The sequence below is a fragment of the Numida meleagris genome, chromosome 2 (genome assembly GCF_002078875.1).
Source record: "Numida meleagris isolate 19003 breed g44 Domestic line chromosome 2, NumMel1.0, whole genome shotgun sequence".
NCBI lineage: Eukaryota > Metazoa > Chordata > Aves > Galliformes > Numididae > Numida > Numida meleagris.
The window spans coordinates 37,672,616-37,696,842 of NC_034410.1; the positions used below are offsets into that span (position 1 = coordinate 37,672,616).

General features: G+C 42.2%; 2 protein-coding genes across 4 annotated transcripts in view; one reads left to right on the forward strand and one right to left on the reverse strand.

Annotated features, from left to right (window-relative positions):
• RARB (retinoic acid receptor beta) overlaps positions 1-24,227 on the forward strand; it is a 326,955-nt gene that overhangs the window by 191,518 nt on the left and 111,210 nt on the right. The window lies entirely within an intron of this gene.
• On the reverse strand, positions 11,132-12,538 carry LOC110393127. The gene is made up of 2 exons (XM_021385653.1): positions 12,342-12,538; positions 11,132-12,208 (listed from the first exon to the last, which is right to left on the reverse strand). The coding sequence occupies exon 2, from the start codon at positions 12,117-12,119 to the stop codon at positions 11,184-11,186; it is 936 nt and encodes a 311-aa protein (XP_021241328.1). The 5' UTR covers positions 12,120-12,208; positions 12,342-12,538; the 3' UTR covers positions 11,132-11,183.

Genomic DNA, 24,227 nt, shown 5'->3' on the forward strand with positions numbered 1-24,227 from the left:
ACATCCATTGGCAGCCACGCAGGAAGACTTTGAAAAGACTTCCAAATTACTTTGGCAAAACTGAAACACCTATAGTTGCAAAAAACACATACTCAAAATTTTTACGCACCCAAAAACATTCAGGCTGGTTTTGACATGTAATTGGACGCTGTTTTATAGCTGAGCTGTTTCAATTTACTTATTTCTTATGTCTCAATCAGTTTTGTAAGTAGATCAGTCGTACCAGCACACACAGAAAATCCCAATCCAGCTGTGGTTGCACTTCTGAGGGAGGCAGAAATTGTGTCAATAGCTGCGGGGCTGTTTTGCTGCCTCACTGCAGTTTGGGGGACCTAGCTCCCTATTATAGTTTAATTAGTCCTATGATTTTGATGGTAACAAAGGTAGGGGTGTTACCTTTCATTTAACTGTGGCATCGAAGTTTCCTTGACTTCTTAAAGTTGGTAAGACATATGTATTGAGCAAAAAAAGAGTAGTTGGAAAGCATGCTGAGAAAATTATCTCCTCGTTGATGCCGAGCTTAAGGTCTTTTTGATACCAGTGCAGCATAATAATGTGTGTAGCTCTGGTTTAGTGGCCTGCATTAGCTTCAATATAGATACTCCATAACTTTTAAAACTAAGCATCATCCCTCCAATTGCTCTCGCATAATGACTCAGATCTGTGATGGTTTCATGAGGTACGCTGCTCTCTGAACTGTTAGCTGCCTTTTATGGCTGCTGTACAGCTGTCTCTTACTGCGCAATGAAACCCACAGTGTGACAAAGTCACCTCAGCTGAGACCTGTGCAGGACTCTGGGAAGGGTCACAGAGCTCCTGCCATGTGAACAAGGTGGCAGTGCTGGCACGTGGCGGACAGCAGGAGCAGCAATTGCCACCTTGCCTCATCCCCTTTCTTGACCTGCATTTGAGCACAGACCCGTTCTGTGCGAAGAACATGGCTGAGTTTTATTGCGTGCTCACACACACAACCCTGTAGAGCCTTGCCCATTGTTGGGACCTGCCATGGGGGTAGGATGGGTAGGAATAGCTCAGGCTCTGAAGCCAAGTTGTGATTCTCTCCATTCCTGAAAGCCCTTTGAATCTTTCCTCTGCCTTGGGCATCTGGTTTTCACATCGCAGTTACTTCAGCCCATAAGCATCCACAAGAATTTTAAATAAAATATCACTGCTAACCAGCTCCACAGGGGAAAACAGTCACTTTGCTCACAATTGGGCACATTGTTGAGGCCAAAGAAAAAGGGGTTTCTTTCACACTGGGTTACATCGCTGAGCGCGAGCCAAATGACTGAGAATGGCGAGAGCTGTTATAGGAACAAGTTTATGTGCTGTAAATGCAGGAAACGTCATTGCTAATGGTGCACATCTGATGCGTATTCAGGCCTTAGCTCTGGCATTTCAGGAGGAGGAATGGGCCAAGAGATGCCTTGGGAGCTGTGGGCACCGTGCTTCAGGAAGTCAGAAGTGACTCTCAGGCACGGTCTGCAGGACTTGGTGGGTCAAAAAGAACCTTTCCTGCACTTCTGAAAAGACTTACATGGATGCTCGGATTTGTCTCACCTAGTTTTAGATAGACACCTCTAAAAAGTATGCACTGAGCACTTTGAGGGTCCTTGACCTGACCGGCCTTAGATGCCTGTCTAGACAGGTTGATACCATGAACCTACTTGATATGTAAAGAACTTTGGTTGACTAGCTCAGGACTAGAAATCCAACTTCTAACTGTTCAGGTTAGGGCACATAACTTCTTTTCACTCTGTTTGTGGTTATTAGTGTGTATCTAACAAACCTCAGTAAATGCATGTAGAATAAATAACAGTTAAAAGCCTCTGCACGTACTTACAATTTTGAAGTCTTAATGAGACCCTCCCAAAGGCAAGTAGTGTCAAATACCTGCTTAGTGAAGTCTGATGACATATTCTCTGTGTGTCTATCTATCTATCCATGTATCGTGTTTTTGCATGTCTGTAACAAAATGTCTCTGCTGGCATGATTTTCATTTTAATAAGCTCAAGGTGTTCTAAGTTTACTCTTCTAGATGAGTGTAGAAAAAAATTGCATCTATATATAATAGTAATAATAATAATATATATATTAATTATATAATATAAAATAGGCCTCTTTTGATGGAAGAGAAACTTCAGAGCCCAAGATTTCTCAAAGGATGAGAAAAGTCCTTGTGTATCTGAATATGGTTACAGTATTTAGGCCAGTAGACAAAGACCTTCATACTATGCAGAATAAATGTGAAATAATAAAAATGAGTGCAGTGTTGTTTTGCTTGCATTAAACATAAGACCATTTGTTTAAGAAATGATACAGATCCTTAGAATCATAGAATCATCGAATGCTTGTGCAGTATTTGTGTGTTCAGTCAGACTTTCTGAAATGGAGCAAGATTTTTCCACAGTTTTCCGTGATATTTATAGAAACCTTATTACAAAATGTACATTTGTGTGCCTTCACTGGTATAGAATATTCTGGCCAAATGTTCAGTTTTTCTTAACTTGGCACCTTCTGCTGCTGGAGCCTGCCCTGGTCTTTCTGCCTGCCCCAGTGCCAGTCGTATTCCCCCAAGGGACACTTTCCCTCTGAAGATTCTGTTGACTGGATGACATCTGTCCTGGCTCCCTGTCCCAGCAGCTCTTCAGCCCCCAGGACCGTGGGGAGCTGTGTCACTGCTCTGCTGACCTGGGCTGAATTTGCTGAAGCCAGGCAGCAGCTCTTCCGCACCTTTCTGACACAATATCAACAAGATTTTATAAGGTAAACACTGAGATTTCCCAAATTCTCACGCTCCACAATTGTTACACATTTTGCCTTCACATTTGGAGATGGTTCTAATGAGATCAGTGCATTTTTCCATCACATTGAGCTGAGGAAAATAAAACCAGTGCAATGTAGTATGCATAGACAGGAATTGCTCGCAGCTTCGTGGTGCAGATGAGAGCTTGGTGGTTATGTTACTTCTCTGCGTACTTCTCTTATTTCAGGCTGGTTGGGCACTCACCTCCAAGACCTGGCTGGGTCTTTTCCAGGATGTGGAGCGCTGTGCGTACATGGAGTTAAACAGTTCCACATTCCTGAGTAGAACAAGAATGTTTTCACAGTGCAGTCTGCTCTGTGTGAATTACACAAGTTTATTTTTTCAGGACAAACTCCTTGGACAGTTTTTTTTGTTTGCTTGTTTTTTAAAGAGGAGATGATATGCAGTGAAAATATCTACTGGAGTAACCAACTGTGTTATTGTTAGAGCACGACTGGGAAAATTTCGGTTAAAAAGTCCATCAACTGTTGAGGAAGAACAGTCACAAAAGATTTGTGATGTTTTTTCCTTCTCATTCAGCAAGGAAGTGCAGTTGAGATAAATGCACACAGGGGTGCCTGGTGCCAGTTGCCATCGGCATTTCCTTCTGCAGGCACAGTGGGCAGCGGGCATGCCGTCGTTCATTCCAGGGCTTAGCAAGTCCACGTTTCACTTTGCGTGCTGCAGCTCACAAGGGAAGTGGAGGAATTCCTACCTTGGTGGATGTTTTTTTCTTGCACTGCTGTTGCTTTTGGGATCAGATGAAAGTGAATGCATATTAGGGACAAAGCCTACTGAGACTGTTCACCAGGAGAGGAGCCCAGGGTGCGTCTGCAACCACCTGCTGTTGTTGCTGAGGCTCTGCCAGTGAAGGGACTCTGTGTCACTCAGGTTCCTTAAATACTTTTTCCAAACGAGATCTATTTGGGAGTTAAAAACAAGAAAAATGTTTTACATAAAGCTAAAAATTAGTTTTTATGCTTTTCTGGCAATGAGACCAAGGAAAGTGAGCAGTTCTGGGATCTCTTGTACAAGAAGGATATGGATCTGTTAGAGGGGGTCCAGAGGAGGCCATGAGGATGAGGCTGAGGGAGCTGGGATTGTTTAACCTGGAGAAGAAGTAGCTGGAACCATTTCTCTCAGGTGAATAGCTCATGTATGAAACCGGTTGTGAGGCATAGCTTGGGTCCACACGTGCTCAGAGACAGTGTAAATCTGACATGTGCAACTGATTTCAGAGAAATGGGTGATCACTGGTGAAGACCTCAGGTCCTGTAGTGAGAGAAGCTGGCAATGTGTTTGTGCCAGCTCCAGACCAGATGGCTCTAATCTCACTATCTTCCTTCGGATTGGCTTCCCAGACAAACAGCAGGAGGGGAGGAGAAGACAGAAAGAAGAAATGGTAGCAATATGTGAGAGCCAGGTACTGCTCAGAATCCATGTGAGGAATGGCATTCTGTGGTACGTCCCATGGATGGCAAAGATGACAGAGGTCTGGGCAACAGAACCAGTTTATTGTAGGTGTTTTCATCTCCTTGTCTGCCAGGGGAGAAGTGTAGGAGAGTTGTCTTGACCTTCTCTTGAAAAGGAGTGAGTGAAGGAAGTAAGCTTAAATAGACTTACACGGGAATGCAGGAGCTCTTTCTTTAGGGACTCTGACTTGTGTATCACATGTCAAATCCCCTGTATTTCTTTCCTGTTGTGCAGCTAGGGGTTTTGTGTGCTGTCTCTTTAACCAGAACAGTACACTACAAGAATTGGCAGAAAAAATGAGTTATATTCTGAATGATCATCTTTTCCACATTAAACTTAATATGCATTTTGAGGCAGAAAATGTGGAGAATCTACACTCTGTAACTTTTATTTATTAAAAAAAAAAGTTGTTTTGTAATTCCAGGCAGTAACATGGACAATCTAGAGATGTGCAAATAAAAATAATTAATTGTGCAAGGTGTGTTAGATGAGCTTTGCTATACAGAGGCAACATAATACGAACATTTGATTTTGCTCTATTATACAGCAAAATACACTGTCTTAAGCAGATTCTTTAATCAAAAAACTTGCGGTGAATACTAGTTTCTATTCCAGAATAGCAAACGCTTTACATTTCACTGTAGAAGCAAATGGTCCATAGAATAATTTATGTATGTATAGCGTATCTTCACTAGGTTAGGTTGTTTTAAGTGTATAATTTGGTAACAGACTTTTGCAAATGCGTGATCTAGTGGTAGTAACTTATTTATTTATTTATCTTTAAAACAAAAGTGAAAAGTTGTGAGTGCTCAGCACTTTCCACACATTAAAACTGGAACAATCTAAATTTTGTGCAGTACAAGACTGCGAGTGTGTTGTGCAATAGGAGAAGGGGTGTCAGCTAGAAGCAGACATTAAGGGGGAAGACTGAAAGAGCTTGGCTTGTTTAGTCTAGCAAAATGAAGGCTGAGCAGTGATACAGCATGCACTAAGTACGCCAGAGGGGAAGGCTGCTGGATGCGGAAGGAATTAGCTAAACCCAGAGGACAGTGTTTGCACAAGAGCAATTGGGTATGCACAGGTCAAAAAATAAATAGTTTATAAATGAAAGGCGGGCTTTCCTGGCCAGCAGAGGAATGAGGTTGCAGTGCAGCCTCCTGGAGTCAGCTGCAGGGGCACAGCTTCTTGTGTTTTGTGAATGGGCATTAATAACACAATTTTCTTGCAAAGATGGTAATTGGAATCTGTATTCTAGCATCTCCTACATGGTCCTGCAAATCCATGAGTGCTTTGTTGCATGTGTTGGGCTATAGCACACAAAAATACGTAGAATCGTAGAACCATAGGATCATTAAGGTTGGAAAAGACCTCTAAGATCATCTAGTCCAACTGTCCACCTACCACCAATGTTGCCCACTAAACCATGTTCCTTAGTACCACATCTGCATGTTTCTTGAACGCTTCCAGGGACGGTGACTCAACCACCTCCCTAGGCAGCCTGTTCCTGCATGACCACTCTTTTGAAGAAGAAATTCTTCCTAATATCCAATCTGAACCTCCCCTGGCGCAGCTTAGGCCTTCCCTCTTGTCCTATCATTGTTATTTGGAAGAAGAGGCTGACCCCCCACCTTGCCACAACCTCCTTTCAGCGAGTTGTAGAGAGCAGTAAGGTCTCCCCTGAGCCTCCTCTTCTCCAGACTGAACAATCCCAATTTCCTCAGCCGCTCCCCATAAGACTTGTGCTCCTGTCTTCTCAGCAGCTTTGTTGCCCTTCTCTGGATACACTCCAGGGTCTCAATATCTTTCTTACAGTGAGGGGACCAAAACTGAATGCAGTACTTGAGGTGCGGCCTCATCAGAGCTGAGTGCAGGGGGAAAATCACCTCCCTGCTCCTGCTGGCTGCTCTATTTCTGATACAAGCCAGGATGCCATTGGCCTTCTTGGCCACCTGGGCACACTGCTGGCTCATGCTCAGCCAAGTGTTGACCGACACCCCAGATCCTTTTCCTCTGTACAGTCTTCCAGCCACTCTGCCCCACGTCTGTAGCACTGCGTGAGGTTGTTGTGACCAAAGTGCAGGGCCCAACACTTGGTCTTGCAGAATTTTATCCAGTTCGCCTTAGCCCAAAGATCCAGCCTGTACAGATCCAATGTAGGTTATCTTCTCTTAAAGCTTAAGCTTTGAGGAAAGGAATAAGTCCTTGGCATGTACTATTTTTTTTTTTTTTTTTTTTTTTTTGAGGAGTAGGCTATTTTTTCCTCCAGAAGTAGCTTTAGCCTTCTGGGAGGAGGAAGCTGCAGATGGAAGGGGGAGATGTCCTCTGCTCATTGCCAGTAACAAAATGATGTAGATGAGGGGGTGCATGTTGTGTGTGGGTTTGTGTGAGATTGTGCCCCTCTGTAGCTTTGGACTGCTTTGTTCTCCAGTGTCTTACGTACAGTGCAGAAACACCAGCAGAGCTGCTGAGAGTGGAGGATTTTCCCAACCATTCAAGTGGCACAACACGAGCACCAGAGGCTGTTGATGAAGGCATGACTGGTCCATGGCACACGTTTGTTTCACAGTATTGCGTGGATAAATCCAGAGATACACATTAACATCCTTCTCTTCTTGTTTCCATGCAACTGTTCCGAGCTGAATGGCCTAAATTATGGTACCAGTTACCTAAAGGTTAATGCTAGTGCTGTAATGATGGAACTGTTAGGGTTTCCCCACCTCCACCCCTGCTATATACCTAGTCAGGGAGAGAGAAAGACTACTCCAGCCTTATTAAATCACTGTGTGAGTGGGTGTCAACATGTATCACTAAGAGCCTCCCATACACCCACGTTGCTCCTGGGGCTGTAGGAAGGAGAAAGCACCATAAAGTACTGTCCAAATGGTCCAACTCATACTGCAAATGCAATCACGCATGCAAAATGGAATTAGCATTTTGATAAGGCTCGTAGCACCAGAAGTCCTCAGTTTACAGATCTAGAAATCTGTCTTTAAGAAATATTAAATATTCTAAATAATATTGTTAATGGAACCAAGCTACTCATGCATGTAGAAATACAGTCTTTGCTTTTACTAAAGAAGACATCAAGGATATTTCTGTGTTGCACCACGGTGTAATGTTCAGACTATCTTGTAAATTCAACTTGTGATACATGATTGTCATCAGAAGGTTCTGCAGGACATTTGACTTTGCCACCAGTGTCCCATTCTCTACCAAGTGAATTACAATTGAGTTTTTAGGGGAAACTGGGGCTGCTTCTTTCAAAGGTGTAGTAAATGTGTGGAGATGGACTGCAGAGAACAAAGGCAGAAAGGAAGGGTATGTGAAGTCCTGCAGAATGAGTGCGGAAGGGTTGCAGCATGTCAGGTACCACTCTGCTTGCTGTATCATGTTTTACTGGGGCGTCTGGGATTACTGGGTACATGATGAGCATACATGAATTAGGCAAAGTTGTGATGTATTGATATCTGTTACATATGCCATAAACACTAGATGAAAAATTCAGACTGTCAGATTTCTACCAAAATCTGTTTCCTGTGTTACAAATATTTGTATCATTTTTATAAAAGATAGAAGGTAATAAATAGTTTTTTAAATGCAGGGTAACACAGAGACAATCTGAATGACATAAAAATAATAAGGAAAGACTTGTAGGGGTGAAACACTAACCATATTTATTCTCAGCCATATCAGTGGAGAGTCTATGGCAATTTCCAAAGCAGGCAGAGAGCTACCAACATTTTTCTTCAAAAGGGCAGAATTTGACTTTTACCCTTTACGAGGGCATTTGTGTCGCCTGTCTGAGGAATCTTCATTTTGTCTGGAATCAGAAGGGGCACTATGTGGACTAATGTTGATGTCATTTCTCAGTTGAAACTTGTTCTGTCTAAAATACCAGAGCCCAGACATCTTTACAGCAGCAAAACAAGTGAAAATACCTAGTTTTATTTATAACTACTCAGTTGTGTTCACTGTTCAGACGTCAGTTTTTACAAATAATTTCCAGATACTACAACAAAAACATACTCTGTAAAGGTCAAACTCTGAACGATGCTTGCTTGGTATCATATGCATGATTCTGTACATTTACATATACAGTGACCCAAATTTAACCTTGGAAAAGATAGTAAAGCACTGTGATAGGCACTGCTTGCACAAGGATTGCATTTGACGTGGTATTTCGTAGATCGCTGCAAACTATGGGAGCTGCTAATTTTCTGTGGATATCTAGAAAGATAATACCCATAACTTCCCTATCACCCTGGGCTGTCTAGTCGCAGTTGCAGCTGGTTGGTATGGGATGCCAGTATTATACAACATGGGTAAACAGTGACAAATGACTTAGAGCCATTTTCAAGGTGACATTTTGATCAAGGAGCTTGTGCCAAGTGTTTTCTATTAAGCATTTCATTTCACTGCATGGTTAATCAGCAAAAGATTCTTCCAAAAATCCATTATGTCATATGTAATATGTCAGGACCGTTTTTCCTTGTTTAAAATGAAGGAGGACCCACAAATGCTTGAAAACTAACAAATCTTATTTCTGCTAAAGGTTTAAAAGTAGAAAATAAGATAAAACAAACATATAGCTTTGCTTTTGACCTTGTTTAAAAGCTGTTTAGATGGGAAACCAAAAATGTAAAGGTTTACACTGCTTGACATGTTATTCATTAAGCAAATACTTTCAAAAGCAATACTAGCCTGTGTCTTATTAGGATATTTGATAAAATCAGTATTAACCATGTGTGTCTTTTGAAGCTATACTAAGTCTGGGTCATTTTATATGACTGCAAAGACCTTTTGGAATATAGACCAAATCCTCAGCATGTTTTTCTTTCTTATGCAAACCCTTTTCTACATTTAGAAGGCTCAAGTACTAAGGAGACCTGCAAGCTCATATCAGAATTGGTTTTTCTTTTCCCTTTTTGTGAAAGAAATGAATTTTATTCATGGTCACCAAAAAAAAACACTTCTCTTTCAAATCAGTGTCTTTTTGCTTGAGACTTTTTCCTGGCTAGTTGTTTCTGACAGTGCTACAAATGCATCTTGTTTGCTTAAGGCAGGAGGTAGGCTGAAACTTTGGTTTCCTCTTTCTGACTGTGTCAGTAAGGATATATTACGATTTTCAACTTGCTAGCTTTTCGCTTGGGCTCAACTCCTTTGAAATCTTCAAGAACTGTACAATCCTTGAATTTGTTTATAATCCTCTGTTCTCCTATTTTGAATGCTGCTTACTGTTCAAGTAACGAACAACTGGATAGACTGATAAAGTGCCTTTGTGAAATGGGGATACAAAATACTTGGTTTTAAGCCTCACCCATCCCACAGTGTACTATTTGCCCTAGATGGCAAAAGGAGCTTCTGCCTCAGGAAATTCCACATGCCTAGTAGATGCTCTGGTGTCTTCTGAGACCTGGACAGAGCCAGGTGCTTCCCAACAGTAGTTTAGCCTCACTGCTGAAAGCACATTGTGCTTCAAATCCATTGCTGTAAGATATCTGCTCTCCTTTGTCTTCCCCAAATGTCACCTTTTTCCCTGTCTCATGGCATCTGTTCTCTCTGAGATCTGTGAATGACATAACCAAGATACCTCTGAGCTCCCACACAGAGCAATCTTGAGTGCTGAGATGGCCTTGTCAACTGGGTAACCTAGGAGTCTCTCATACTTAGTAGATGCTGCTATGGTTTTATTTGCAGGGATGGCTTCACCTCAAGTTCTCTTTGCAGTTTTGGGCACCACAATATAAGAAGGTTATAAAGCTTTTAGCATACATAGTCTCTGGTAATGAAGAATAAAAGCCAAGGGCAGAATTCTCAGGCGTGTTGATCTGGGACCTTGGGAAAGGTAGAAACAAGTGGAAAACTTTGAAGTTCCCTCAAGAAAAGCATATAACATTCATTCTTCATCAGTAGGAAAAAGCAGGCTGACAAGATGTATTTATGCTAGAGAAATGGGTAGGTGTTATTGTCCTGACTTTTTCTTTGAGCCAGGGATGATCATGGGCAAAACTGCACCATGGCGGAGAGATATCTACAAGAAAGAATGCTCTTATCATAGAAATCCCTTCTGCGACTGTGCTTGTTGAAGAGGTTTTGTAGACTGAATGGGCATGCTTTGAAGTAACTCAGAGGGCAAGCTGGGAGAAGCCAGATTAAGGTTGCAGCTGCTATAAGAGAGTTTACTTAAACCAAAGTGATTCACAGAAATAGTGGTCTTTGGCTTTCATGTGATCACTGTGATTCAGTAAGCGCCGCTGAACAGTCCTGCTTGATGGCTGTTCTTCCAACAGATGCTTTACTTTCTGTTTTTCTGGTCCTTTGCTCCAACTGTTTGCTTTCCCTTAGTGTAACACGTGGCATTCCCTACTTGCCACTGTTCTGCTGGCCACCTTATTACTTAGCCAGCAAATACCAAGGGCTAAATCTTCATAAAGAAACAAATCAGACTATAGCTTTATGTTCTCTGTCGATCTGGTTTCATTATTTTCTTAAAACGACAGCAACAAAAACAACAGCAAAACAAAGATAGCATCTTTTCTGCAGATAAGTTAATTATTTGTGGCCTGGAGGTTGCAGTATGAGTAGATTCTGATGACTGGATTATTATTAGAAAAACATGAGGTCCATCTTTTGTTTGTTGGGGCCCACGCTTGTTTTATGAGCACTATCATGACTGGCTGTTTTCTGACTGTGGGAATAAATGTATGATTCTGTGGGCTTCCCCCGGATGAGAAGAGGGAGAAACCAGCATGGGTAGGAACAAAAAGCTCAACTACTTTGTCAATAACAGAGACAATTTCTTTTTTTTTTTTTTTTAAACTTTTATTTTCTCTCAGAAGCAGAGAGGTCGATGTTGGCCTTCGAGCCCACCTGAGCCATGCTCTGCCCACCAGTGGGTGCTGGTCTAGTGCTGCTGCTGGGGCGGCCTCTTGCGTGGTGGGGATGAGTCCTGGGGGCTGCCGCGGGCCGTCCTCTTCAGGGGGCGCCGGGGCCTCCGAGGCGAGCGGTTCCTCCCCTGGGCAGAGGAGCCCACAGCTTCCACCTGCCCCAGCTCCTCTTGCGGCTTCTCCTCTGAGGACACAGTGGCAGTGGTGGGGTGCCCAGGAGCCCCACGGGGGACAGTGGGGAGCTCCTCAGTGCCAGGGCCTGCAAGATTGATGGAGTGGCCTGGGCCAGAGGCAGGAGGCTCCTGACGGAAGGTGACGGGGCTGGGAGTGGCTGTGGGGCTGTCGTGCCCTCCCGCAGCACGGGCGTCCTGGTGGTCCTGCTGCCGGCGGATCTCTGGTCCATACAGGGCTGTGGCGATGATGATGAGCCTCCTCACAAAGCGCCCCGTAAGGCCTCTAAAACTCAGCTGCAGCTCCTGCTGCAAGGCTGCCTCATCGAGCCCATACTTGCACAGGAAGCCTAGAACGATGCTCTGCCTTGCGTGCACCTCCCACCACCCATCAACGGTCATGCTCCTGATTTCTTTTTGGAGCCACTGGAGCAGGGGCCTGAGGTCTTGTGGGTGTTCTTGGAAAAAAGCAGCCCAGATCTCAGGTGGGAAGCTGTACTCTGGAGGCAGGAGGATTGGCTCTGTAGGCTCCTGCTCTCCCTGCAGGCCATAACCTGAGTGCGCTGCGGGCTGCGGGACAGGGCACTCAATGTAATCGTCATCCGACCTCACTGAGCATCGGATGGTCCAGATCTTGTGCCCACATATGGCACAACTTGGCTTTTTCCTTGCCCACCAGAGCGCACAGCCATAGCAAAGTTGGTGGAGACAGGGGGTCGTGTAGGCAACATCGCCTTGACTGTGCCCACAGATGGGGCAGGTCCAGTCTGACGGCACCTCCATGGCCCTGGGCTGAGCGGTGGGCTGGGGAGAGCTGAGGTCAGGAAGCTGCTCCCCTCAGTGGCGCTGCAGCAGGCAGAAGGTGTCACAAACTGCAAAAGAGAGAGAGGCTGCGGTCACTCACTGACCTACAGCAGGCAGCAGCAATGTCCCAGTCCCTCAGCAGCAAACTCCCACCCCTGCTCCCCACTGGCCACCCTGGGTTCATGTCCCTGCACCGCTCACCTCCACTGCTGCAAGCACACCCCACAGAGCCCCAGCTGCCTGAGCCAGGCAGGGCCAGGGGCACACAAGCGATGCTGTGGGATGGGCACCAAGAACTGCTGCCAGCAGCCACACAGCACAACACAACCAAGTCCTCGTTCAGTGCTCCAAGTCTCGCAGCTGTGCTCGACTGGAGTCCAGGCACGAGTCCCTGCTGGGCTCTGCCGACGCCCGAGTTTATACAAGAAGGTCTGTGAGGTCACATTCATCTCTGGCAGCCCTTTGGTTGGTGACTTCACAGTCCATGGCTGTGGCATGGCTTCGGGCACCAGCCTTGGTCTCCATTACCCTCCATCTTTTAGTGATTTTCCTTCGTAATGGTGATATATTTGAGAAAATAAGAGTTGCATGTTAACTATCTCCACAGTAATCCATCTTCTGTGAACTGTTTACACTTTCTGAAACTTAGATATACTTTTCTACATGTTCTGATTTGGATGCAATAGAAATTGGTGGCAATCTCTAAGTCAGACTTGCTTTTTATACCAAGTGCTCATATTACAGCAGGTTGTTTGCTCACTCTTCTCTCTGCAGCCTGCTCTATGGGACCTTCTTCAGCAGGGAGTTGGACCAGATGTTCTTCAGAGGTCCCTTCTGACCCCTGTGATTCTGTGATTCTGTTAAATAGGAAAGTTTATCAGTGAAATGCCAGATAAAAAAGAGAAGGAGGACAATGACTAGGAGGAGAAGCAATCCAAGGATGCTTTTTTTTCTTGCGCCTAACAATTTTTCACCTACCAACAAAAGTGCCTATGGCACATATCCTCTTGTTTTCCAGATGACACAAAAGGACGTGTTCTTGCACTAATCTTTCATTTCCTCTTTATAAGTCAGATGTTTTCATGTCTTGATAAAACATTACTGTACATCTTTTCAAATACCATTACTGAGGTACCTTAATTGATGCAGATGATAATTCTGTTAGAGCCTGGTAGGGTGAATGAGAAATCTTATTGCAGTCTGCAAAAGTAAGTAGCAATTCACCTTCCTCCCTTCTGAGCAGGAAGTAGGAAAACATACACTCACATCCACCAAAATGTTGTTTCCATAATATCCTTTTTTCTGTTCTCAAGGATAAGATTTGTTTGTTTCTGGGGATACCAGAAAAACATTGGCCATATAGGTAGTTGCATTTGAAATTTAGGGTTCCATTTCCATAAGAGGATTAAGAGAGGCTTCACTAAGAAGGAAAGCGAGTAGGTACTGCAAAAGTAAAAGAAAATGGGGTGTTAAGGAGCTGCTTTGGGTATATGATTGATTATTGCTAATTTTTGTAACTATGAGCAAAAGACCCTTTTCCTGAGCCTGGAAGAGAATAAGAATGGAGCAGTTCAACAGGACACTAAAATCACCCTGTAATAGATAATAGATTTTCAGCTGCTTTACCAGGGAAGGATAAAATATATGCACGTGATAGCTAGATAAAAATCTCTTTTTACTAGATCAGATGTTAATGAACTTCTATTTTTGTATTCGTAAATCAACATAAAAGCATAAAGACATTTTCTTGCGTTGACCAGTGTATCTTGTAAAATGCATGAGGGGAGAGGCATGTGAAGAGTGTGCCAGGAGGATGAGATTGTGAGTGTGAAGAGCACAGATGGATTATCAGCCTTAATGCGTATCTTTAAGGGAAAATATGATGTACTCATTAACTTATTGTTATCCATATTTCTTAACTATATTGTACACATTATAGAGGCTGTTATTACTGACAGTTTTTAGGACAAGAATATATTTGAAACAGTTTCAACCTTTAAGACATGTAAACTTTAAATTCAGTAAGCTGTATTTGATTTCTTTTTTAATAAATCTATATTGTAGGCTTTAAAATAGTACTCAGCTTGTTGAAAACATCTTTTATGGTTCATGTGATTTTTTGCCTTTTACTTCATCGTTGTTTTTTCTTTCTCTTGGAAAAGTAAAACTTGTATTACTGTTCTTGTTATAGATGGTTGATTCTTTTCCACATGTCTGGAACTGATTTTGTTCTCTGTGTTTTTAATGGAGTGAAGTGAATGCAGCTCTTTGTTTAACTTTCTTTTTGTGCCACAATATCTCTAGGTGACAGAAAAATGTAGAGCTTCTGTGGCATTTCACAAACATTAACTCACTGACCATGACTAGCTTTGCAGTAATTTTAGTGTTGTTTTTTTGCCTTCATTTGGCACTTAACTCAGGCTTGGTCCAGATGTGTTTTGGGACTGCTTGATATCTGATAGAACTGTAGCCCTGCTGCATAAGCCTACATAACTAGTATTTTCACTAACATCATTGCCCATGATTTTGGTTTCTGCTCCGAATCTCTTGTGTGCACAGTACTGATTTCCCACTAGCTTCTTCTCTGCAAGCAATACTCAAAGGACCTCCATTCCCATCCTCTGCCTCTCCACCCTTCCACCCCACAACGTACCTCTTGGATGACACAATTTCTAAAAATCACATTTAAAAATAGCACTGTGTTAATAAATATATTTTATTAGGAGAACACATTCAAGCATGTGGAATTTGAAGCCTCAGTGCTTGCCAAACAACTCTTTTGCACTCATCTCCTTGGCACCAAAATGCTGAGACAAAGGGTGCCTTCCACAGGTTGCTGGATGGTGTGCAGAGGGGATGCTAGAAGGAGGCCAGTGTTGCTAGTTGTGTAGCATTTGCTATGAGAACTGTGTTCTGGACATTCCTTGGTTACATGAGCTATACCTACTTTCCATGTCATCCTCCTCATCCACCTCTCCTGTTCTTCTTTTCCCTGCCTTCCTCTGTTTCTCTGTGCTTCTCCACTCTGTTCCTGTTCCCATTCAAGCCTTTCTGGCTTGGTCTTTCATATTACTCTGCCTTCAGTTGCCTTACTCTCTTTTTCAGGACCTTTGGCTTCCAGTGGCAGCTCCACTGGCGCTATGGGTTTAGTCTGTCTTCCTTGAGTCAGCAGCACAGTTGCCTTTGCAGCAGCTCTTGGGAGCACGTGCGAAATGTAGGATAAAAAAAAAAGCAAGAGCTCAATTGCAGAGGGCAGGCACTGTCTTGTAATTCTCTGCTTCTTTGTAGTGCTACTAGGGGCTGCACAGACAACAGAACGAGAGCTTCTGACCTGGCTGGTTGCCTCTCTAAAACAACCCCGTTTAGAAACCTTGCTGGTTGTTATCCCAAGAGCTGTGGGCCTGTCAGTCCTAGCGTGAGATGGCTGCTGGTCTCTGAGGATGCCTTGTGATTTTTCCAGCCTCAACCACTGTGCAGTTCCTCAGAATGCTGAAAGGGGCATAGTGGCGATTTCCTTCTCCATTAGCTGGAGGTGGTTGTGCTTCTTTGCTTCTTCTGCCATCTCCTTCCACCTGATTGTCATTTTCTACAAAGGCTCTCTTGAGCATTTGTCAACTGCAGAAAAAAACAGCGAATTTTCTTAATGGATTCATTTGCTGGTGGTTGATGGAATGATAGATGCTATTCATTTTTGCTGAATTTTGTAGAATCATAGGATGACTTGAGTTGTAAGGGACCCCAAGGATCATCTAGTTCTAACCCAGCGGCCACAGGCAGGGTTGTCAACCGCTAGATCGAGTACTAGACCAGATTGCCCGAGGCCCCATAAAACCTGGCCTTAAACACCTCCAGGATGGAGCATCCACAGCCTCTCTGAACAACCTGTTCCAGTACCTCACCACTCATTCCTTATGTTTTGGGGTTTGGGTCCAGGAGCTGCTTGTGTTTGTTGATCCAGCTTCCTCCTCTTTGCAGTCCCAAGCAGTCTCAGGTCACCATGCTGTGCTGACACGCAGCTCTCTGACACAGCCCCAGCATCCTCCATGTGGTTGCCCAAGATCAACATCTGTGCTCTGCCGTGCTTCATTTTTTCACTCTCTTCCATGTGTATATATTCTAGAGTTTCCTTAATGGATCGTTTCCCCACAAACACTTGAGAAGATGGGCGGTTGAAGGACTGTTTGGACTTTTTGAGTAATGTTGTTATGAGCTTGGCTATACTCTCCCATAGTAAAAACTGCTGTCCACTGTGTTTAAAGGCTTGGGCCTGCTGGGGAACATCTGATTTATTAATGGCCTCTTTTCAGTTTCCTCCTCATCTTAAGAAGATATAAGCAGGTAATTAGCTAGTTGCTGAGAAGACGGTGGAAATAAACTTTAAAATTCCTCCTTGTAAAATGATTTATTTAACAGTTTTATTCTGACATGTGTATTTTATTCTTTCATCATCTGTTCATGGCTGTGAAACAGGCCAGGTCTGTTCGTTCATCTTTGCCTGTTAAATTTTAGAGCGACAATCTTGTATGTTTTTGTTTTCTCTTTTGTTGCCACATGTGAGTGTTTATTTTGGCTTTCTGGTAGGCAGTTAATTAGATTGTAACTGATTTTACAATAAAGATGAATGTCCGGTTCTCTTTTGGTCCTATCTGGATTGCTCTGGTTTCTGGAAGGAATCAATATTCAGAAATGTATTGAACCCTTTTGCTGCAGTTTCCTTCAGGGACATTATTGATATTTGATCATCAGTGTCCATTGCACAGGGTGCTGGAAGCATTCAAGTGCCTTGAGTAATAGAGTAATAGCCCTGTTCCTTCTAAGGATATATTTTTGGACTGGAATTTTGATATCTGCAGAAATCTCCACCTAAATGGTGATTTAAAAAAGAGAAAGAAAAAAGTTGTTCTGTCAGGACTCTTCCAAACTCCTTCCATTCCCTTTCATCCTTCCTGGCAGTTCCCTTTGATGGTAATTCTATTTTTCCAGTTCCCAAAGCTCATAATCTCAAAGTCTTCTTTGAGTCTGAGCCTTCTTCGGAAGCTCATGTTAATCAGGTTATTTGTGAAACAGCCTTAGTATTGCCTCCAATAATCTTTATAGGTATTGAATGACCTATCCTTTTTGTCAGAAACTTATGCTAGGTGTACAGCCCTCTTGAATCAGCATTCATTGTCTACGGGTTCCCTTATTTCTGCTTCATTTGAGCATTTTTGGTTTGTATTGGTTTCATTTGTCTTTCAGATCATCAGGATCTCTAAACACCTTTCTCCTCTGCTGAAACAGACAAAATGGTGTTTGAAGAAAAAGATTAATGTATGTAACTCATCACTTTCCACTTTCATTCATTGTTAGAGTGAGACCATGACGAGTTCACCAAAAAGAAAAATCTCTTCCTTAAAACTGGAGACTGGAAAGCCGTGCATTTGAAGGTCCAAAGCCTCACATCTACAATTACAGAGAAAGCCAGAGGGATTTACAGTAAATATCTGGTTTTGCATGCAGAACTGCTGACAAACAGGCCTCCTTTTGATAGATGGATTCATTATCACTTTCTAATTACAAGCAGATTTCCAGGTGTGTTCAGCATGTTATAAATGAAACCTGTCTATTGTTATACAGTGGTGGCCTCTGGGTCAGCTGTAAGGAATCTATAGCTCCTCTTCTGTCATTGGACCAAATTAATCAGATGTATTTTTAACAGATAACCTTTGCAAAAGTGACTGATTAATCACTTGGTAATGCTGACTGCTATCAAGTTCATCATCTCCAAATAAAGGAAGGAACCCAGCAAGCCTACATTATGTCAAAGGCTTCAGTCTCAGTGTGTTAAAATACTTTCAGGCCCAGATGCTACTCTTCTGAAGGAAAAGAAATCCGCTGCATCAAACGTGTACATTTGCCTGCATCTGTGGGTCAGATTCTGTGCTCAGTGAAGGCTTTCAGGCTACCTAGGCTTGCGGTCAAACACAGCCCCATGTGTCTACATCTGAGGACAGAATTTGATCACTACAAAGTAATACAATTTCCACCAGATTCTGTCATTTGATTTTTTAAACAATTATTTATTTTTTAGAACTGTGGTTTTAAGAGGATATTGAAAGCTGAACACATCAGTCAAACACAGCCAGTCGCTATCTAGTCCTGTAGCCAAGGATAGATTTAAGTGTGATTTGCTGTGTTCCAGTCACTTCTTTTGAAGATGAAACAGCCTGTCTTTTAATTTTGTACTGAAGAATATGCTTGACATCTTTCATGCTGAGATTAGGTTAGCCAAGGCATACTCTCGCTTATGCTGGAAAATGAAACAAGTTCCTAATTGTCGAAAGATTAATCTTTGGCAGTCATCCAGGGCAATATTTGCTGTAGCAACTTGGTATCCATCACAGTTAGGGACCAAAGGTCTTGTCATATATGTATTCCTTGCAGCAGCAGCGGCACAGGGCAGCACAGCCTGGCTACCCTGGGCTGTTAGTCTCTTGGAAACTCTATCCATTCCTCAGTTAGTGCCCTCGCAGAGGTCGCGGTGTCTGATGACTGGGCTGCTTCTACAGATTGAAATACAAAGCTCAGGAATAAAAAGTAAGAAAGAAAGCATAGATATTTTGTGCATGGCAGTGTTTCCTGTTGGAGGTTTTACCATCTACTGGAAGTTTGGTCCATCAATACTAATGCCAATAATAATATTGAAACATGAAAGCTTTTTTTCCCCTGTGATAATCACTGTTTTATGTAGGTACGCCGCCCCCTGTATCCCTCTTTCTGTGTAAGCAGCCTGTGTTGTGCTTTGAGCGATGGCTTACATGCAGCTGTAGGAAATTCTTTGAAACAGTGATTCAGAACACTGCCTTGTTCAATTCAATATTCACCATCACTGATGCTGTGTACCCTTTGACTTTCCAGATTGCTAGCTGTCAGGAAATTGCGTATGGTTTTCAATTTGCATGGCAGAAAATAATGGAGAAAAGCTGAGTCTGCCGCAGGCTGGAAAAGGAGGTCAGGGGGGAGAAGGTTTAAAAAAATGGGGTACAGCTTTGCTTTCATTGACTCCCATTCTGCACTACTGTGGCAAATGGGAATGTGGGGTGCACGTGAGAACAGGACTTGACCCATCACTGATGAGCCTCTGTCCATGTTATGCTTTATGGGCCCAGGGAAGAGGGGCACATTGCCACAATATTCTGGCGTGCTTGAGCCTATATTTGGATCTCTGATTTAAAGCTGACAGATGTATAAAATCATATGTAGCCAGGAAACTCCCCAGTGAGGACACAGCTGCATATATCGATGAGTCAAAGTTATTCCAGTTAAGGCTGGCATTAATTTATATGTGGCAAATTCCCTCCAGATCGACGTTCCTGGTAGTGTAATATCACTGAGTGTAGTTTTGGGCTCATTCCACCCACTCTGGACCAAGCCATGTGCTGTTTGGATATGAGTGAAGATGATTTGTAAACCTGAAGAGCTGCTTTTCTCAGGGACTGGGACAATGCCATCATGCTCTCATTTAGATGTGTCAGCTGTTGACAGTTACTTAATCTTATAAATAAAATAAAGCCAAATTTCCACAAACTGAATCTGCCTCTATCACACGGCCTCCTGCAATGCAATAAATGAATGGCATATTTTTGTTTCTCAGGAATCTCCCTTTATAACCCACTATACTGCTTGATTATTTCCTCTATGTTGTACAGGAAACTGTGAGTAAGTGATTAATAACCTGCCTCAGTTTTACTTTCCCCTCTTGCTGCAGCCTTGTCATGAAATAATGTGACCCACAGATGTCTGAGCAAAGCAATGCATTGTGTTAATGACAGATGCTGTTGGGGCTTGCTCAGTGAAAGTGAGCTATCAGCAGTGGTAGAAGCTCAGGTATTCCTGCTACTTTGATTTTCTTTTTTCTCTTGCATAAATTTTGAGCACGCTGAAGTCTCCAACAAAGCACAACATAACCCACTGTGGAAAACACAGCACCGGCGCCTGAGGCTCTGGAGGGAGCTCGGAAGAAGGTTTGCTGAAGAAATAAGTAGAGTTAGCACTAAAAATTAGCATTTGCTAGCTGTAGAGATAGCAGGAGGTGCACCATGTAAGGCTCTTGCCTTCTTTTCTGCTAAAAAGATGATGGAAAATAAGGCCTTTGCACTTAAACAAATGAAAACTATCAGTCATAGTTAATTGTATAAAGCATATCACCCTTCACAGTGTTGAATGTTGTCTGGAGTAGGTGAGTGATGGAAATTAAAATCTCAGAGCTAGTTTTATTAGGATTTAGCTAGGAGGCTGGTGCATGGGGATAGCTGATGAGCATATTTCCCAGCAGTGACACTCTCAGAGTAGAGGATATCCAGACTGACAGTCATTTTCACAGAGAACGAGAGTAGACTGAACCAAATTACAAGCTGATTGAATCTTTTAAGAATTGCTCATCGTTTCTTTAGTCAGTCTATAACACCCTCTTCAAGCACCAGTTAACCCACAGGCATCCACTGGGCTTGTTGCTGGAGAGAGCAGGCAGGCCTGGCGTGCTACACTGAGTACGGCCTTGTGTCCTGCTGCCTGCTCGACAATAGCTCCCAAGCCTGCTGTGAGACTTTTGGTTTCCCAAGTTGTTTTTACGAAAAGCTTCTGAATGATGGGGAAGAGGAAAGTAGCAGCAGAATCATGAAATTTAATCATATTTCTTTGTGTAGTAAAATGTTGATTTTGGTGACTCTTTGGGATAGTAACTCAGTAAAGGAGCCAAGGTAGGAAATTTTGACCCAAGGTAGGAAATTCTACATTTAAATTCACTGGCTGGGGAGGGAGGTTGTTCTTGAACATAGATACCAACTAGAGAAACCTAGAATATGATCTGTAGGCTCAGTAATTTATTTAGCGAAGAGGGATCTGGCAGGGATTTCTGCTGTTTGTACAGACACATACACAAAGATCTTTTGCACCGACACTGTTTTTGAGTCTTTCCACTGCCATTCACAATGTAAGTGCCTATCAACATGTTGTTCCTAATCATTTTGTTTCAACTTTTTAAAATAATGAGAATAGAACATTTTTGATTATGAAGAGGAAAATTGAAGCTGAGACGTAACCCTGCAGTGGAAAGAGTTACAATGCTCTGCAGCACTACAGTTGCCTGCTACAGTTGGTACAATGCAGTTCTTAATAGAAGTAGCCAAGGTCTCACTCTCTTTTTTGGTTCCAAAATGCTGAGGGTCTCTTTCAAAGCCCTTAGCTTGGGGGTATGGAAGATGACCTGCTTCTGTGTTCCCTCCTCTCACCCTTATCTTAAAGCACACCATTTTCTTGCGGTAGTGAAACCAGAAAACAATGGTAAAGAGTTAACATCAAGGACTTCAGCAAAACCACCAACAAAATACCCCACAATCCTGTTCTAAAGAGGCTTCTATAGAACATCTGATTTAGGCATGGCAATTACAAAGAAGCTCAAGTGGTCTCCGTTTGAAATTGCAAATGTACCACATTGCATTATCACAAGAATTCACATGCAAGAACAGTTTGCAGATGGTTTGCATTGGCATACTTTATGTAAACGCTCTAGGGAACAGATGGCATCATGGGTTCTTGTGGCAAATGCGAATTTATAGCACTCACAACATGATAAAGTCTTTTGCTTGTAGCTGAAAAGCAACAAAAATGAAGTGGAAGTTCAGATCTGTAAATCAGCTTGCCAGTGCATTTGCTGCTGTAGCTATGGATAACATTTAGTTTAGTCTTTATTGTAAAATTTGGGTTCTTTTATTTGCCTTCTATTTGCAGTTGGGTGCGAGTGCATGCAGCATGTGCATATGTTTATTTGAGTACACATATGCAGCTTTTAAATTATTGGACTGACATCATGTAAAGATCAGGAAGTTGAGGTCTCAACTATCATTAAATCCAAACTTGATGATCTTTTTTTATCTAGAATTGAATGCATGGAATTCCAACTTTCTGTGCATGCATAGGTTCTACTGCGTAAATTGATCGATTTTAAAACGACAGTTTTAAAAGTTTAAAGTTTTAGCAAATATTGTTAGAAGGGGTAAAAATAACAATCTATGTCAGAAGTGTGAATTGCTGACCTCTTGGTCATTTTGTAGGTAAGTATGCAGAGGGAAGAGCGCTGGGGTACGTTAGCATTGAAAGTAACAAGTCCTCCTAATTCGGACACATGCTGGAATCTGAGCATTTTCTGTAAAGGGGAAGTGCTATTTAAGCAGCTAGACCCGTGGAAGAGAGGCAGAAGTGGGTAAACAAGCAAAGGATTCGCTGAATTCCTTTGGAACTATTACACTGAACTCAGAATACAATTATTATTGTGGTATATTCCCTAATTATTAAGATGCTTGTAAAAATTGATTTTATGTAAACACAGCTCGTTCTGAAACAGCCAGGTCTTTGCAGTGAACATAAGTTGTTTAAAATTTATTGACCTGTCGTTCACATGTGTTACTTTACTAGCACTTAATGGTCTGTTTAGATAGTCTTGGTGTGTATGAACTCCCAGTGCGCTACTCCAAGCACCACACGTTGACAGGTAGCTGCCATGTAGATAAAATAAGGGGCCCTACTCCAAAGCATACAGGGACACACAATCATTAGTTATTTTCTAATCTAAAGCAGGGGGTTCCTCAGCAGCCAGAGGAAGAGAAGCGCTCTGTCTTTGCATTATCTCTGCAGCCGAGATCAGCCCTGAGTCCTGAACCAATATGCGGCGAGGCCAAAAGCAAACAAACAGGAAATCCAGCACTGCCCTGAATGGAATTGATTTAAGCAGCCGGAGCTCTCCAGGTTTCTTTTTGAATGTGTCACACAGGCGATATCCAAGATTAGAAACTTACTTGGTCTTAAAAACTTTCCTAAAAGATTAAAGACTGATAATGCAAAGGTAAATTGCTTTTGTAGTAGATAGGGATCACCCTAAAAAAAAAAAAACAAAAAAACAAAAAAACCTGAACAGTCCAAAAAGGAAAACGACAACAACAAAAAAAAACATTTCTTCTTCCGGTATCCTTCTTCACTGACTCAAATGTAATTGCTGTGCTTCTTTTTTTTTATTTTTAGAGCTCTCATTTATTCGGTGAGTTGAGATGGCTTTTTATTTTTCGTCTTTTTGGTCTCATGTAAAAGTGATACACACGATACTTCGTAGATCTCTATAGCTCAAATTAAACAAGATTTGTTACTCTGTTTTCATATTTATGAAGTTGAGTGTCTCCAGAGACCCACTTTTTGTGGTTGTTTCTTTTCACTGTAGACTAGCAATACTGTTGTCTAATTCAACACAGACAGCAGTTGCATCTCTAAAAGTCACTACTAGCGTGTCATCTATCCTGCCCACCTTAGTGGTTATCAATGTATATATGCAGTATGGACACTGAGCACCTATGAAGGTATTTATTTTAACCTTAAATGCCTGGTTAGAAAACGGTGGTCTAAATTCATACTAATACTACATCTTACCATCTAAAAACCTACTCTGAAAATGTTTGCAACATAGGGAATAAAGCAGCAAATTTTTCATATGCTACTTAAGAAATGCATGTGTAATGTCATTATTTTAATTCATATATGCAGTTGCATAGTCATTTTCCTGCCTTTGTGTCAGGCCAAATTCTGCTATATTTGACTAGCAGTAATTCAGAGCAACTGTTATTTCCAGTGGGTTTACATCTATGTAACTTGATAAGACATCTGCAATATGAATAAGAAAAATCAGTATTGAGTTTCATTTGCTCCGACAATAAAGATGTTTATCCATCCACTTTTCAAACTACAGACTTCCCTATAGACTGAGCACTTCCAGTATTCCCAACTCATAAAAACAACAACAACAACACAGCTCTTAAATCTTTTGCTTCTGTGGAATGTACTTGGCTTTGAAAGCATATGAATTTAAAACACAAATAGCAATGAAAAATGATTTAAAAAATGAAGAAGTCCTGCACATATAATTCTGCTTGTACTTTTTTTGTCAGTACCACAGGATTGCTGATTTTCTTATTAATCACACACTAAAATTGACCATTAAGACTTTAAACAAGCAGGCAATCCTCAACATGGGATACTTGAGCACAATGTATCAACAATGGAAAT

Bases quoted from the DNA above. Each gene is read 5' to 3' on its own strand.
- LOC110393127 (XM_021385653.1), bottom strand. From the start codon at position 12,119: ATGGAGGTGCCGTCAGACTGGACCTGCCCCATCTGTGGGCACAGTCAA.